Source organism: Branchiostoma lanceolatum, chromosome 19 (genome assembly GCF_035083965.1).
Source record: "Branchiostoma lanceolatum isolate klBraLanc5 chromosome 19, klBraLanc5.hap2, whole genome shotgun sequence".
Taxonomy (NCBI): Eukaryota; Metazoa; Chordata; class Leptocardii; order Amphioxiformes; family Branchiostomatidae; genus Branchiostoma; species Branchiostoma lanceolatum.
This window is the reverse complement of record NC_089740.1, coordinates 7587216-7602905: the sequence shown is the minus strand read 5'-3', so window position 1 is coordinate 7602905 and position 15690 is coordinate 7587216. Positions and strand designations below refer to the sequence as shown.

General features: G+C 38.3%; 1 protein-coding gene across 3 annotated transcripts; it reads right to left on the bottom strand.

Annotated features, from left to right (window-relative positions):
• Nucleotides 1-404: 404 nt before the first annotated feature.
• On the bottom strand, nt 405-14962 carry LOC136425311 (ubiquitin carboxyl-terminal hydrolase MINDY-1-like). Of its 3 annotated transcripts, none has more exons than XM_066414156.1 (10): nt 14100-14962; nt 11409-11594; nt 8572-8712; nt 7822-7964; nt 7309-7390; nt 6627-6820; nt 5742-5815; nt 5205-5406; nt 4588-4680; nt 405-3671 (listed from the first exon to the last, which is right to left on the bottom strand). In XM_066414156.1, exons 1-10 carry the CDS (start codon nt 14866-14868, stop codon nt 3651-3653), a joined length of 1905 nt encoding a protein of 634 aa, XP_066270253.1. In that variant the 5' UTR covers nt 14869-14962; the 3' UTR covers nt 405-3650. The 3 variants fall into 3 exon arrangements, with proteins under 3 accessions (XP_066270253.1, XP_066270255.1, XP_066270254.1); XM_066414158.1 differs by having other exon boundaries at nt 6723-6820; nt 14100-14960; XM_066414157.1 differs by lacking the exon at nt 4588-4680 and having other exon boundaries at nt 14100-14961.
• Nucleotides 14963-15690: the final 728 nt, after the last annotated feature.

The window sequence follows — 15690 nt, the reverse complement described above, 5'->3', positions numbered from 1 at the left end:
GAAAATATTGAAATGGTATCACATTGCTGTTCGGCATCGATCTCTTTTTGTAGAGTAAATGGTATCCGATCGCAGTTTCAAACTGCTTCCTCTCACACGCAAGAATACATATGCATGCAAACATAAAGGGTGGTCTTTTGAACCTTCTAGCACACACACACAAATACAGAGGTAAACATACCTGTCCTTTGTGCTGAACGCTATCTCTTCACAGTTAGTTACATTTTCACACACACACTGTAACTCAGTGGCTGTCTATCCATGGCAAATTATTGCCATATGGCTAGTTTCAACCATATTTCTTCAGCAAGCAAATTAGTCTACAGCATTTACATAATTTATAGTCTACTGCATAAAATAATCACACACCACATACATGCAACAAAACACACAATCTTGTCCAGTTCTGTCCTTGAAACCAGTTGAAAAGTTTATTAAGTGTACTGCACATTTCCTGACAACACATTCGGTCTCAGTTTAAAGCAGTTTGACATCAACATTGTAAAGAAATGGAAGTTCATATACATGTGCATTGCAAAGCTATGGTGTTGTAACCAAAATACTACAGCTCAATTCAACTGTTTTCTATCTTCGAATTCCCTCTCCATCCACAAATAGATGTTAATCTTAAACTATACATATCATTATTAACCAAAAACAAAGATGCTCCTTTGATATCTATCATTATTCTATCCCTTCCAAGTTCTCTACTCAGCAAGTAATAAATAGAAAACAATTCACTCTCCACAACCCTAATCAATTAGTGGACTCTTCCATTTATCCTTTACTACAGTAAGGGAAATGGAAGATGCCACTATTGAATGGAGGGATTTAAAAAAAAATCCTTGTCAGATTACTTTAGAAAAAAAACATTGACAAAAACTCAATTGAAATTAGCACACAGCATAAAATATGCCTTCACCATTAACCAATTTATCAAATTAAAGTTTTTGGATCTGCTTTCATTTAACTGAAAAAAGGTAAGTATAAACAAAACACATACAAAAACCGGGTCAATACAAAATATACCAGTAGCAAAGAAGATACCTACACTGCATGGTAGCTACAAAGCACATTACTACAGCATTTCAGATACATGTACTATGATGCATATATCCTTGTTAACCCATTGGAAAGGGGGTATAGACATGTGAAGAGATTTTGTAAAGAGAAGAAAGTAAAATGAAATGTTCCTATTCTTTCTGTTGCTAGGCCAGGTCATGAATTTATCAGGTTATGAAAATTCACACAGTAATCTGACACCTCCGTTTCATTTTGGGTCTACATTCAACAACATATCAACACAGGCTCTTGTCAAATCATGTATTCCTTGGAGTAAATGTTGTGGATTTTGATTGGCCAATCAGACATACTGCACTTGAGTTGCTATGGGAAGAACCAATCAGAAGATGTAGCTTTAAATGGTGGACAATGCAGGAAGACTGCAAAATCAACATGCTAAAAAAGGACAAAAAAATCTGTAGGTTATATATATAAACAACATAGCAAAATAACAGAAATTCTAACAGATACTATACACATGTACAATATGTAACATCATATGTAACATCATATTCACCCATTTTTAGCTTATACCGGAAACTTGCCCAACCTTTTGCCAAAATCATAATTCCAAACAAAATTTTATTCATTCCACCTCTTACCAAATCTGTTTTACAAATTTGTATAACAAATATGTTTCCTAAAAAAAGGTAAAGTACTGCCCAAAAACTATACAATGCATTGACTGTGCTAAGATATATATGTATTGTATTTTGAAATATTTCCTAAGATTGTAAATCATAATCTATGGTTCTTGGAAAACTGTTACCTAAAACACAACTTGGAAACAATTTGACTAGTTTTAACTGAACAGAGGTGAAAAATGTTTTTTTTTTTCCTTAAGCTGTTATCGATTTGCACATTCTGAAATTGTATTTTACAACTAAATAGGATATTCGAACACTTAATGCTGCATATCAATTCTATTGCATCTTGTAAATATAAGTTTTATCCTTAAGACAATTTAATGCTATAATTAGGAACATTGCCATGCCTTGCACAACAACAAAAATTGGCAGAAAAAGTTGGTTTTAAGAAGTCTGATAGCTTTAGTAGTAATAGGTGTGGGAAGTAAAATCATAACATTGGAATTTAACTGGGTGATTTTATATAACATTACTGGTATTTCATAAAGTTTTTATATCTTTTTGAATTGCTTTTTTTAGACACAGCAAAATGGTTTTAATTGGCAGGAACAAATGCTAGTGACTCCATGGTCCGATCAAATTGCTTTTTTTCTCTTCTTTTCGTAGCAATTTTTCCAAACTACCCAAACTGAATCTATATTTGTTCTAGGCAGGCTACTCAAATGATTATTAAACAAAACTGCCGAATTACCCAAAATAAAACATATCTCAAAATTTCAGTACTGCAACAAAATGTGTAGTGCCCAATTTCAAGTTTTTCTAGCTTGAGAAACAACTACCAGTGAAAAGTAAAAAATATCAAATTATCATAATTGAAACATACGCGTATACTAGCTTACAGTTAGCTTTGTTTGATCGTACAGTTTGAGCCACTCATTTTCTACTTTCTTGATGATCAGAAGTTCTCAAACTTTTTCCTTTTTCTACCAAGAAAACCTCAAGACTTCTTAGCCAATAACAGACACTTGAAACAAAAAAATTAAAGCACATAAAGCATTTTCAAATCAAACTGGCAACGATTAGCTTTATACAAGCTGAAGAATGTCATGTATGCTACTGCTACTACTGCATTGTCTACAAACAAATTCCTTAAAGCTACAATGTATCAACATTTTCCAGTTTCATCCAATCATCATGAGCTTTAGACAATACTATAAGGGGTAGTGGCCTTTCCGACAAAAGAGCTTGAAAATAATCTTTTCAATAAATTTTATATAGATGTTCTTTCCATAATTCTTAGGGCTTGGCTGTCAGTAAAATGCTACATTTAGCAATCTCTGAAGAAAAACATTTTGTAATTTGTCACAATTTTCACTGTTTTCACAATTACAATCATGCAGGCTTATAATAAAGATGGGCTTTCCAAAAAAAAAAAAAAAATAGTTTCCACAATGAGTTCAGAAATGCAACAGAGAGTGAGTTTCACTATTGTTAAGTGCTGCTTCAAAACTACAAATCTAGGATTGTACAAAACATTTCTTACACAAACATGGTGTCTTAAGCTTGCATGTTTAAAGCTCCCTCTAGCAGAGCATATCAGTACTGCAGGAGTAACATTTTTGGACTGAGGCACAGTTTGGTACATTGTATGATCTGCATACCACATTGTTCCTGATTGGAATGCACATTTTCCCAAATATGTGTCTTGCAAGAGTGGAGTATGTCATCTGGAAACTTCCAATCTTCCCTCCACTACACCTGTCCACCCCTACTTTTCAAATTCCACGGCCCTTGTCTCTTTGTCAGACTATTACGGTTGGATTACACCATTACCCGACTGGGGGTATTACATTTTGCTTAAAAAATTCTCCAATACAGACAAAATAGTTCACCAAATTTTCATATTGAACTTTGTTCTAGTGTGGGCTCTTGGACTTCAAAAAAGGGGTGGCAGGTTTCCTTCAGATGGGGGGGGGGAGGGGGCTCTCAGCAGCACAGTCATCATAGAATCGTACACTTATCCTGTAAGAGGGGAGAAAAAGTCCAATAAATACAAATGTACGTATCATAGTACTTCATATCAAAGCTGAAGGTTTTATCCTTTTATTTCAAAATTGGATCCCTTTTCATGCATGAGCATAAGCTATGGTCCAAGGAAAAAGCACAATCTTCTCTTTTGCTTTACATTGTGAGTTTACTTAGCCTGGGACGCAAAATCGTATTCTCCTTGTTCCCAAAATAAACATATGCTAGACACCTTCATTGCAATAATAAAGACTACCTGATACTGTAGATGCAGAAGTGTTCGCAATGGTTTTATGTTCGCAGTTTTCGCAGAACTCTATACTGCAAACTTAAAACCACCGCGAAAAGCCGTTCCATTGTGTGACTTTAAAGCTACTATTGTTTCAACCGTGAACCGTAAACCACCGCAAACACTCCATTTTCTCCCTTCCGCGAAATCAAATCCGTGCGAACATTTCTGCATTTACAGTACATTCCCTTATCTCATGGTAAAGGAATAAAGGAACAGTTACTTTGACACAGAGAATACTGCAGTTGAGACAAATACAAGCATTAGAAAGGGATGCGACATGCAGGGAAGTGAAGACAGGGCTGAAAAAAATCATCTGAGCAAATTCAATCTAAGAATTTCATGCTAAAGGCAAGAAGGTTCCTGTATAGGTGTATTTCGATACCTGAAACAAAACTGAAACATGCTGTCAACTTCCAATCATATCATAGCTGAAGAATGAGCATGTGGAAAATGGATTGAATGTTTTTTTCTAGTTTGTAAAATTCTATCTAGTCATAAAAAGATAGCCCAACAGTTGCCAGTAGCTACAAGAATATACTGAAGGGACACTTTACAACAGCAAGAAAGGGGGAGGGGGGTGTGCAGCCATTTTTTCGATGTACGCATGCAGGCATGCCGTACCTCTTTCTTCTTGGGTGCAGCAGGGGGTTGCCCCCCTGTGGAGACCGGCTGAGATGGTTGAGGAGGGGTCGGAGGTTTAGGTTGTGACGGTGCCTGGAGGGGGGGAGTGAATAGTACAGCCACAAGAGTGGTGAGAAGGGAGGAGGTAGAAAGACAGAGAAAGTTTGGGGGCAAAATTAATGCCGCATTACTTCTAAGTATGCCACACTAATGGCCAAGCAGTGCGGCATTAATGTCCCTTTCTAAAAGATGGGCTTGTCTTATCAGCCCTATCCTAGGCATAGGATAATCCATCCAAATTTGAATTGATGAATTCAAAACCTTTGTTTTATATCAATTTGTCCCTTTATACATAATCATAATACTGAGATAATACAATGTACAAGGTCAATTTTCATAATTTGTAGTAAGCCTGCACCCATTACAGTCCTAAGCCTATTCCCTTCAGCCAAATGCAAATTTGGTACCAAAGGCTACCTTGGTAGAAGAAGGTTAACTACGGCCCCTTTACTTAAAAGGAAGTCAAATTCATCAAGTACAAACCTTGGACCTTGTAATGACAATTGATCTAAATCCTCAAAACTAGTTGCTGTTTTTCCTTGGCATAAAAAACTCACCTCTTTCTTCCTGGGTGGTTGACCGGCGGGTATGGGCTGGGCCTGGGCCGGGGTGGGTAAGGGTTGGGGTTGGGCAGCACCCGCAGCTTGTTGTTGTTGTTGTCTCTGCTGCTGCTGTTGTTGTTGTTGTTGTAACTGCTGAGCATACAACTGCTGCGCTCTCGCATCTTCTTCTTCTTGTAGCTTCTTGGCAAGCTCCAGACTGCAACAACAGGAAAACATTTTGATAATCCTTTAGATCCTGAATTTAGTGCCAATGACAGGCATGTTCACCTGTGTCTTGATAGTGTTCAGCACCAAGGACATACATGTTAACTGGTGTGTGATAAGTGGTCAGCACCAAGGACAGATGTGATTAAATGTGATTGGATGGTGTTCAGCACTAAGGACAGGCATGTTCACCTGTGTGTGGTTAGTGTTCAGCACCAAGGACAGACATGCTCACCTTTATGTGGATAGTGTTCAGCACCAGTATCTTTACCTGTACAGACTGAATCATTCTACAATACTCCAGGGGAAAAAGTAATTATCACTCACTCTGACATGGCTGCTGACTGCTGTTCTCCATCCTGGGCTGCCTCTTGTTGAAGGGTCAGCGCTACAAGATAGTCCTGCAAGGGGGGAGGGGGGCATGGTTAGAAAACTGTTAAAATGCTTCCTTGCCTCTCCTTATAACTATGTCATGTTTACTTCGCATAACCTATTCAGTGCCCTCCTATCAAAGGTTTGGGACCCAGAGCTAGTGGTTAAAAGGAACAATCTGGGAAAATTTCTTAAAACTGTGCAGTGTAGAATCTATGGGTGACTTTTTGGCTCTCCCAAAATTAGCCGTTTTAATAACATTAAGCTACTAGAATATAGTCTGTCAGTGTCAGTAGAATTTTAGCATAGATTTCTACATGTTTTGCATTTCTATTTTTGGACAAAGGCAGGTATTGGCCTACAGGGCTCGAAATTCATTTTTGCACTGGTTTACTTAACCTAAAATTTTGTTGAACGGAAAGAACTTTAGGTAAACTAAATACAATTAATAAGAATGTTAGCAAAATGTCTTCATTTTACAAACCCTGCTGCCTCCTTCAGTCTAAAATTCTACTGCTAACTTCAAAATCTTAAACAAGTAATACATCAAACAAAGTATCATAAAGGTTAAATTGCTTCTTCTAATAGTTTAAGTTCAAGAATATCTAGGTGCACTGGTGTACCCACAGTCAAAAATTAGGTGCAAAAAAAGTGCACACGGACCCAGTAGTTCCAGGCCTCTGTTAGGATTTAAGTATTTGAGCCCCATGATTTTTCCAGCTAAATAAACTATGGAATCTTTTGTATCTAGTTTCAACTGTACATGCACAACATACCATATAAGCTATAACAATAGAGGGCGTGGTGGATGGGTATCCATGGCAACAAGGAGAGCAATACCTGGTCCATTTGCTGTTTGCTTTGTTGAGGCAGCGGCGCATACCTAGCGAGCGTACAGAAGGAATCGCCCAATGAGCTCACGACAGTTTTCAGTACCTGATCGATCTGCTGTTGGGAACTCAAAGGCACTTGTGCGGACCCCCCGTGGTTCGGTACGGTCGTCCTGAAGTCAGCGTCCACAAAGGTAGAATCACCTGAAAAATCATGATTCAATACTACTGTAATTCTTGAAACATTCAAACTGTAGCAGTTTCTGCACTGTCAAGGGCAACACGACAAGTCTATATTCTTGTTGCCCACAGTCAGTCATCTGGGATGTGTATTGCAGAATGGGTATAGCAAGGAATGCTGGGATGGTTGCATGACCTCCTCTGGGTTATCCTGGGACCTCTCAACCCCAAATTCATGACATGGCGAATACGATTCTAATGTATTGTTATTTCAACCACAAATTTAAATTACTGCAAAAATCTCCTTTCCCTCCTACTGTGAAATAACAACCATCACAAAGGAAAAGGAATTTACTTATTCAGAGATCAAGCTATTCTCACCTGACAGAATTACAATACCCACATGATTAACAATGATAAAAGGTCTTCTTTGTGTTCAAGAAAAATACCTTACTTTCCCTGGTTAAAATTCCAAAATGGAATAGTACAGGCTATACTTTACAGATCTTTACCTTCTACGTTGGAAAGTGTCTCCCACACAACGTTGGGCTCTCCCAAGAAACCCTGGTCTGTCACCAGCAGGAAGAGCTCACTCTGAAAAAAGAGGGGTGTTTGTGAATACAAAAAACAATCCATAACATTGCTGCCCAAAACAAACAACTCATGGAAAACAATCTGTCAGATAATACTGTAAATCTTTAAATGTTCACGGTGCTTTTATTTCTGCAGTGATCTCACAAACGCAAATGTATTACACTGGAATATATGTTTCTAATGTATGACTATTTTTATAACAATTTTTCAACTTCGAATTCAAACACTGAAAAAATCTCCTTTTCCTTTGCACTGCTAAATAAAACCACCGCTAACTTACATGAATTTACAGTACTACAGGCTACAACTTGTCGTCATTTGCATTTTTACATTGAGAAGTATTGTATGCTGTAACAGAGTTTTTGGCAATACCTCAGGGGCAGTGCCATATAGTACTATTAGCTTTTATCTGTTGCCTTTGCAGTCCTTACCTTGTGTTTGTACATCGTACTGAAGTGATTATTCCTGAAGAAGACGCAGAACTCCCCTTCCTTGACCGTGCCGCTCAGCTCCGCCAGGCCGTGGTATGTCAGCTGGGAGGCAGTGCTCTCGAGGTACGCCTCTGCCATCATGCCTGTGGGGGGGGGGTGGGGGGTGTAGCATGTTCATTCCTAATACTAATTGTAGATGTTTTGATGCTAAATTGACCAAGTCTGGCTGTCTGTCACAATTAGCAGTTCAACCAATGATAGCTAGCCAATTAGCAGTTTAACCAATAAGATAGTCACTGTGGCTTCATGTCTGGGAAATATTTGCATCTTTATGTTTTTCATTTGTATTTCTACATTTTGTCAGGTCTGGGTGTTGCTATGGGATAGGTCTAATGCCAAGGGATGGGGCCTGAGGTGGCAGCAATGCTAAAAATGCCAGGCTAATATAGCATCAATGCAGCACAAATCCAGCATTACACAATGACCATTTTTTATAGAGTATATCATAACAGTCATTCTGGAGAATGATTCTTTTAGTACAGTACTGTCACATATTTTTGAAAGAAATTATAAATAAAATGACGCTTTTCCAAAAGAAAGAAAGAAACATTTCATTCTAAATAGTTTCACCGGTACAGATTTGTCTCATGGAACAGAGTCTGCATCATATATTTTTCTCTCACAGTCGACATTTTCTACATGTACCCCCCTCCCTCTTAACTTTCAGGATGACATTGACTTGTGCCTGACCTTGACTGACGACCTCGCTGTCCTTAGCTGACTTGCTGGAGATGATCTTCTCTACCAGCTGATTGTAGCTACAGTTCCCGACGGCAGTCACGATATCCAGGTTCTGGGGGTCGATTAGCCAGCCGTGGTAAAGAACTATTCCTAGTGGAGGACAACAAACATTTTGTCATGTAAATTTTCTGCACTTTTGGCATACCTTTCTTTGTTTGTTTGTATTGCATACCAGGTAAACTGTCACATTGCGTAACACACCAGGTTTGTACTGATCGGTACAAGCAGAATATTCGTACAGATTTATTTACCACACCAGGAAGGACCCCTACTCTTGTACATGTAGATAAGCGTGGTGGGTTCTTTGAAATGTACTCAAGGTATGGCTCTCCTCAAACATGTGACCTCCATTCAATGTCCTACTAGAGGGTTACTCTTAACAAAACTACTAGTACATACTCATTTCTACCAAGGGAACAACATCGGTGGCATGTCAGGGGATTCAAACACAGGACTTCTGGGCCAAACACTCTAACTTTTACGCCACCACAACGGAACGTTTATCTTTCAAACATTACTAGCAGGACTATAGAAAGCTTAAAACATTGAGAACTGTGCATGAAAGTAAATTTTTTTTTCAAACATTTGGGAAAGCCTTTTTCCTCTTTGATGGTAACCTTCAAATTCAATGATTGGTAAAGGGGATACAGATAGGGATATCCTATTAAAAATAATTAGGGGACAAATATACACATGTAAAGATAATGATATGAAAAGAGAATTTTCTGTCTTTATGGCTGTAAATACATAGGTTAACGTTGTTGCTACATGCAAGGAGGCTACTAGTATGCCTACAACCGCCTTGCTATATGTAATCAAAAATGGAAACATTGATCATAAGTCCTCCTTTCACATTTATTCTTGTCATGAATTACTAGATCTATACCTCTGGAAAAAATTTAAAGATCATATGATATCATCATTCAAATTCAATTCAGAAAAGTAAATTTTGAGTAAATGGCACCAACTAAGAACTCCCCAGGTTGAATTCTCGGGGACGGTGTCATAAGTTATGTCTTGTTCCAAACAGAAGTTTAATCCTTATACAGATGACATCTGGAGAGTGAGTGGTAAAAAGAATCCTGTTTATCAGCAGGAATATAATTGCTTGATGATATCTGACGTGTCTGTAATAAATAATTCATGCAATATCTAATGGCTTAAAATGAGGTCAACACAGCAGCAAAAAACTGTCCTGGACGTTTTCATGTGAACCTATGAAATATTGATTTTAAAAAATATGCAGTACATGCAACTAACCTGTATAGATATATTTCTGTGGTGTCCTTTTGTATGAAAATTGTAGTAAATCAAGTGGCATGTGTTCTGTAGTAATCCGATTTATTAGGACTAAGTAACAGTAAGATGGAGTAATTCTAACATCTGGGATGTCACTAATGTTAGCTCTGGACTATTGGAAAAGCCTACTGTAGATTCTTTAACTTTCGCTGAGAATTTATTTTGTTGTATGGGGAAAGGGAGGTTGAAACATAATTCTGTAGTCATACAAGACAGGGATTTTTCTAGAAAAATTAAACAAGAGGGAGCACACACATGCGAGGGAGCGAATTCTATGTATTTATGGATGAATTGATTGCTGAGTGAAGGCTATATGCTGGATATTAAGCTTAAATCTGAATTCAACAGGGCGGCGCTGGGCTAAAACGAGAGTGTGCAGCGCCCCTCTTTCCTGATTTAGATGATCCTCTGCAAGAGAGACGTATTCGTGGTGTCATGAATTTGCAATTGTACATGTATTTGCAAACATAAAACCGCTGCAAAAGTTTTAAGATTTACTGTAGTATAAGGACTGGACTGCTTATAGGGTACAATAGATCGTGAAATATTTCAAGCATATTCCATTATCTTTTGCAGTGAGATCTCAGTGCAAACTCATCCCAAATGGTGCTCTGTCTTACTATACAGTAACTGCATTATTTCAATTGCAAACCAGAAACACTGCAAGAGCCTCTTTAACCACGAAAGTCCCTGTGAACTTAAAATGATGTACATTATGTTTAAACAGCACAGAAGGGCCATTTTTATGTGGGCTTGAAGGCTACAAGTACAAGTGCATTTTATAGCTAGGGCATGTCAGGTTTCCAAGAGTTTACAATCTGTCAGAATTGGCAATTTACCAGTAGAGCTTACTATCTGATTCTGTAAATGTAAAGATACATAATGATTGTAATCCCTTAAAACTAGACAGTCAGATCTTTTCAACTTCAAATCAGGTCACTTTAGATCAATGAATTGACTTGAAACTCAGGATCTATAAATGGGAGACCAGACCACCCATACACACTTCTTGCATCCTGATAGCAATCTCAGTTGACAGAGACTCAGGTTGGGACCTCTGCAGCTAGAATCTGTGATTCTACCAGAGATTGCGATCTTTACCCTGAAAGGGCGTAAGACAGGTATATCTTGGTAATGTAATTTGCATACAATTCTAAGGGAACAGTGTACAGTAAGTAAATGAACATGCCACACTTATAGGGGTACCTAAGTATTCATATAAATTTTACGTAATCCAAACGCTTTACTACTAATAAGAAACATATGAATTTTACAGAATTCACACCATCCACTATTAAGGAACATACATTTTACAGAGTTTTATGGAATACATACAATTCTTACTATGCATCAGTAAAACTTGTATGAATTCCGTAAAATATGTAGTTGATTGTCGGAATTCTGTAAAATTTGTATGTATTCTGAAAAACTTGAACTATGAATTCCATAAAATTCGTATGAATACTTCTAAGGCACCTATGACTTACCTAACAGATCGAAAACTATACACTCTGGCGTGTATTCGAAGTGTCGGACTCCGGTGAACTTGACGTTAACATCCAGACCAGTCTGAAGCTTGTGGAAGACCGACATGGCATCGTGGAAATTCTGCTCGTAGTTTAACAGCTGTCCCTCCGTGCAGTTCTTGGGAGCACTTGAGAGTATACAGTCTCCTGTACAAATAGAGTGGGGAAGAAATTGTAAAATAATTATAAAACTTTTATTGAATATTATATGAAATGTCATGGAGGTTTTTTATATTTTCAGTAGCGTTTTGTCTGTTGGTGAACAAGATAACTCGAGAACAGCTGGATGGATTGGTTTCATATTTGGTGTGACTGTGAGGGTAGGGTATGACAAAAACTGGAAATTATTAGATTTTGGGCCCCCTATCAGCTTCCCTACAGTTAGGTACTGCAGCAAAACTTATGGGTTTGATATCTCGTGTTCTGGACATGCTATGGTCACGATTTTTGGGCGGTAGATGGGTTTTGTTTTCTGTGCTACTAAATTGAATGTGTCTTGTCATCAATGAGAAACGTCATACTGGACTCATACAGGACTCAAAAATATATTTGTGTTATCAATTATCATTTTTTTGAACGAAAGGAAAGTCAGCATAACTTTACTATAATACCATCAATGAAGTAAGTATTGCATATTTGAACCTACAATAATCAGCAGATTATGAATTCAACATAAGTTCCTTTATCATAAACAATGTACAGTAGAATCCGCTTATTTGCATAACTGATTTGTCAGAGTATTTTATGCAATAATGCGGAGTAGTCCATTAACCCTAGGGGACAAAATGAGCGGCACTGAGGGGGGAGGAGGTTGTTGTGGTTACCAGGATGGCACTTGAAGGAAACACACACACACTTTGAGTCAAATTCACTCACTCCCAGGTTATGCAAAATGTAACATATTGAATTCATAAGCATATCATCGGTTTATATACAGATGTTGAGTGCAAAGGATGGCAAATTAAGCAAAAAATTGGCAATTCTATTCTTCTGTATCCTATCACAGCAAATGAAAATGGAGTTGCTAGAGCTTTTTCAAAACACAAAGGACAACAGCAGTTCCTATGGAGTTGTCTTACCATAGAAACTATCCATACTCGATTTACATTTGAATAACATTTGCATACAATCTATAAGAGTTAGTGACTTTGACATGTTCAACCGGTTTTTCCTGTTACCATTGGCATTATTTTATGCAAATAGCAGGAGTATGCAAAAATGGCTAATGCAATTATGCCATTTTATTTTAATGGTGGGAATGCAAAATGGTTTTGGTTTTCAGAATTTTATGCATATCCCCGAAATATGCTATTAACAGTAATGCAAATAGCTGGATTCTACTGTATATCATTCAATAAATTTGATTTTTAGCAAATGATATGGACCACTGTATGTTTCTAAGCTACATGTAACATTATTTCTTAACCTTTCTAGTAAGAAATACAAGTAGGTGTAGCAAAGTGGTTTTGGAAGGCTAAAAGGTTGATGATAACACCAAGCATGGTCCCCCTGGGAACAATAATAAAAACTACGGAACCACTTCAGCTTGTCTGTTGTCAATGCTGCCTTTTGCATTCCCTCAAAGTGCTGAGCAATTTATGATTTAGTCAAAACTGCCTATAAAGACCACCCAGGGGACTGATAAAATCTGATCTACATGTATGTGTCCAGGTGGTCACTATAAACAGGATTCTTAATGCTTGTGTCAATGGGAAAGATAATCTAAGGGACCACCAAAAAGTGGTCACATTGGCCAGGTTGTCCTTGTGTAGAGGTGGTCACTTGCTGCACAAGTTTGACTATATTATCTTACAATAACATATTAGCCAGAAGTTACAGCAAGAGCATGCTATAATTCCTGGTAATTTCAGCACCCATACAAGCTTATCACAGTATGGTATCTTTGGATTCCCACCCATTAACATGAGCCTGCACAAAGAAAAGATAGGATTGTCTGATAACCATTTTGTGCATGCAAGGCCTGGGGCAATAGGTCACCACTTATAACATAAGTGATAAGGGACACCTGGTTGTCAGTTGAACCAGTTTTCACTTGGGTGGGTCCATTTTGGCTCATTTTTATTCATCATTAATTGTGATTTTGATGGAATGTACCTTGTGGTTTTTGCAGTGACCCCTCTACCGCAAGTTCATCATACTGTTAACATTTATTCTATCTCCCCCTTCCTTGTATTGGTTCAACCGTTAACTTTTCATTTTCGCAGTCCTGCAAAATTTCAGTGCAGTGAATCTTAAGCAATTCACTGTACCACTTCATACCTCTATTTCAATCTCCCACACAAGATGAAATGAACATATTAGATTTGGAACGAAGACCTATTTATCTATACAGTTTATCTCCAGAAGGGATATGACTATTAGTATGACTCAGTCACATGTGGCCAACTCATTGGTTTACTGTAATTTTTTTTTCTTTAATGTTCGAAGTTTTTGAATTCGCCATTTCCGAACCAGGAATATGCGCTTTGTGTTCCGATTGTGTTCAGAAATTTGTCTTATCCACCGTGCCACGAAATTTACTTTAGTTACCGCGTAGTTAAATTACAGTAGTTGTTAGTAATAGTTTCGTCATCAATCAATTATCCATCTGACTAACATATTTAAGGGTTTGCCCCCTCCACACACCCTCACCTAAATAATCCATGAGCTGATCGGATGTGACCACTTCTGTTCCGGGGGGTAGCTGCACCTTCCACGTCATGAAAAGTACATTCATGAGAGCAAGCAACGGGCACGGTCCATTCTCATTCTGCGTCACGATAGGGGTGTCTTTTCCTTTCCATTTTATCCACTTGACTTGGTAGAGACATTGCGCTGCAGACACCTTCCCTGGGGATAGCTCTCCCCCCTCCGCACCTAATGGTTCCTCCCCTTCCACCCCTCTCCCATCAGAAGTACTTGGTATGGCCGCGATTGGATCAACTTGCATACAAGATTCGGGACTAATCTTTTCTCCAGTTTCTGAGTCATTGTTCAGCCCGCTGTCTTCATCGACTTGCATCTTGTTGTGGTCTTGTCGTACTTCTGTCGTAACGTTGCCGCCACTTTCAGCAGAGGCGTCGGATAGCTCTTCCCTATTTTCTATAATGGCGTCGATGCCTGAACTTTCCCGCTGTATAGAAGCCTCTGGTAAAGATTCGGTCTCCTTTTCTTCAGTTCCAGACGCCTCCGGTGGGTTTAGGGCTTTAGTCCCGTCTGTTGCGTCAGCGGACTCTTTGGGCAAACAGTTGGAATCAGCTGTGTTTTGAGTGTCATCTTCGGGTAGGCCACCCGATTCATCGCCGAGTTTTCCCGACCCTTCCTCGGGATTCCCTCCGGCTACTCCCGATTGCTTCGCTTCTGAGCCTTCTACGCTAGCCATGCTTTCGACTTCTGGGGTTGATTCTTGATTCTCGGCCATGGCGCGAAAGAAAAGACTGAATTTGGTGGAAAGTTGCAAATTTCACGACGTCGCCGCCGCCATCTTTGATCACAATGAGTCACGGCGCAGGCGCAACAATATTAGACTGTGCCATTTCTGTTGCAGGGGGAACTAGAGCTGAAAATGTGTCACAGGTGGATTATGTCACTGTTTTTGATAGGGAGATGACGTATACATTGAAAACAACGCAGAGACCAGTATAATAGTGAAAACAAACAAACAAACAAACAAACGAACAAACAAGCAAAGAAAAACAAGTCATTTTTTCCCAATTAAAAAGTGTTCGTCTTCTACAAAGAACAGAACTTCTATTTCATTGAAATAAAATTGTTCTTGGGGGTTTTGTGTGCTTCTTATTGTAGCATTTACGTTCATTTAGTATTACCCATTACTGTAGAAGTTTTTTTTCTAATATGATAACAAATGCAAATATAGTAGAAACTTGCAGAATGGACATTGACAATACATGTAACGTTAACATTAGTGTAAAATGATTTTACTTTAGCGTAAATGCTTCTGAACTAAAAGTCATTTGCAAGAAATATGTGGGCGGCTTATCTAATTTATGACTTGTTTCCGGTGCCTGATGCTGATTTTGCTTGGCTGACAAAAAACAGGTAACTAACAGGTGTTAAGGTTATTCCCACCCACACACTCCCACACACATTCTTCTGTCATGATCTAATGTTTATAATGTTATGTCCCCCAACTAAAAATGAAACAAAAAATTCAGGTGTTGCAATGGTGGCAATGATTAAAAACAAAACTCCAAACTGAAAATATGGAATACTGGTATTAGAT

What these genes read in the sequence shown, in the direction of transcription:
- LOC136425311 (XM_066414156.1), bottom strand. Translation starts at nt 14,868, where the DNA reads ATGGCCGAGAATCAAGAATCAACCCCAGAAGTCGAAAGCATGGCTAGC. An exon ending in CAGCGAGGTCGTCAGTCAAG is followed by an intron (nt 7,965 to 8,571) that starts GTCAGGCACAAG and finishes CCCCCCCCACAG; the next exon opens with GCATGATGGCAGAGGCGTAC. An exon ending in CAGTCAGCAGCCATGTCAGA is followed by an intron (nt 5,407 to 5,741) that starts GTGAGTGATAAT and finishes CTGTTGTTGCAG; the next exon opens with TCTGGAGCTTGCCAAGAAGC.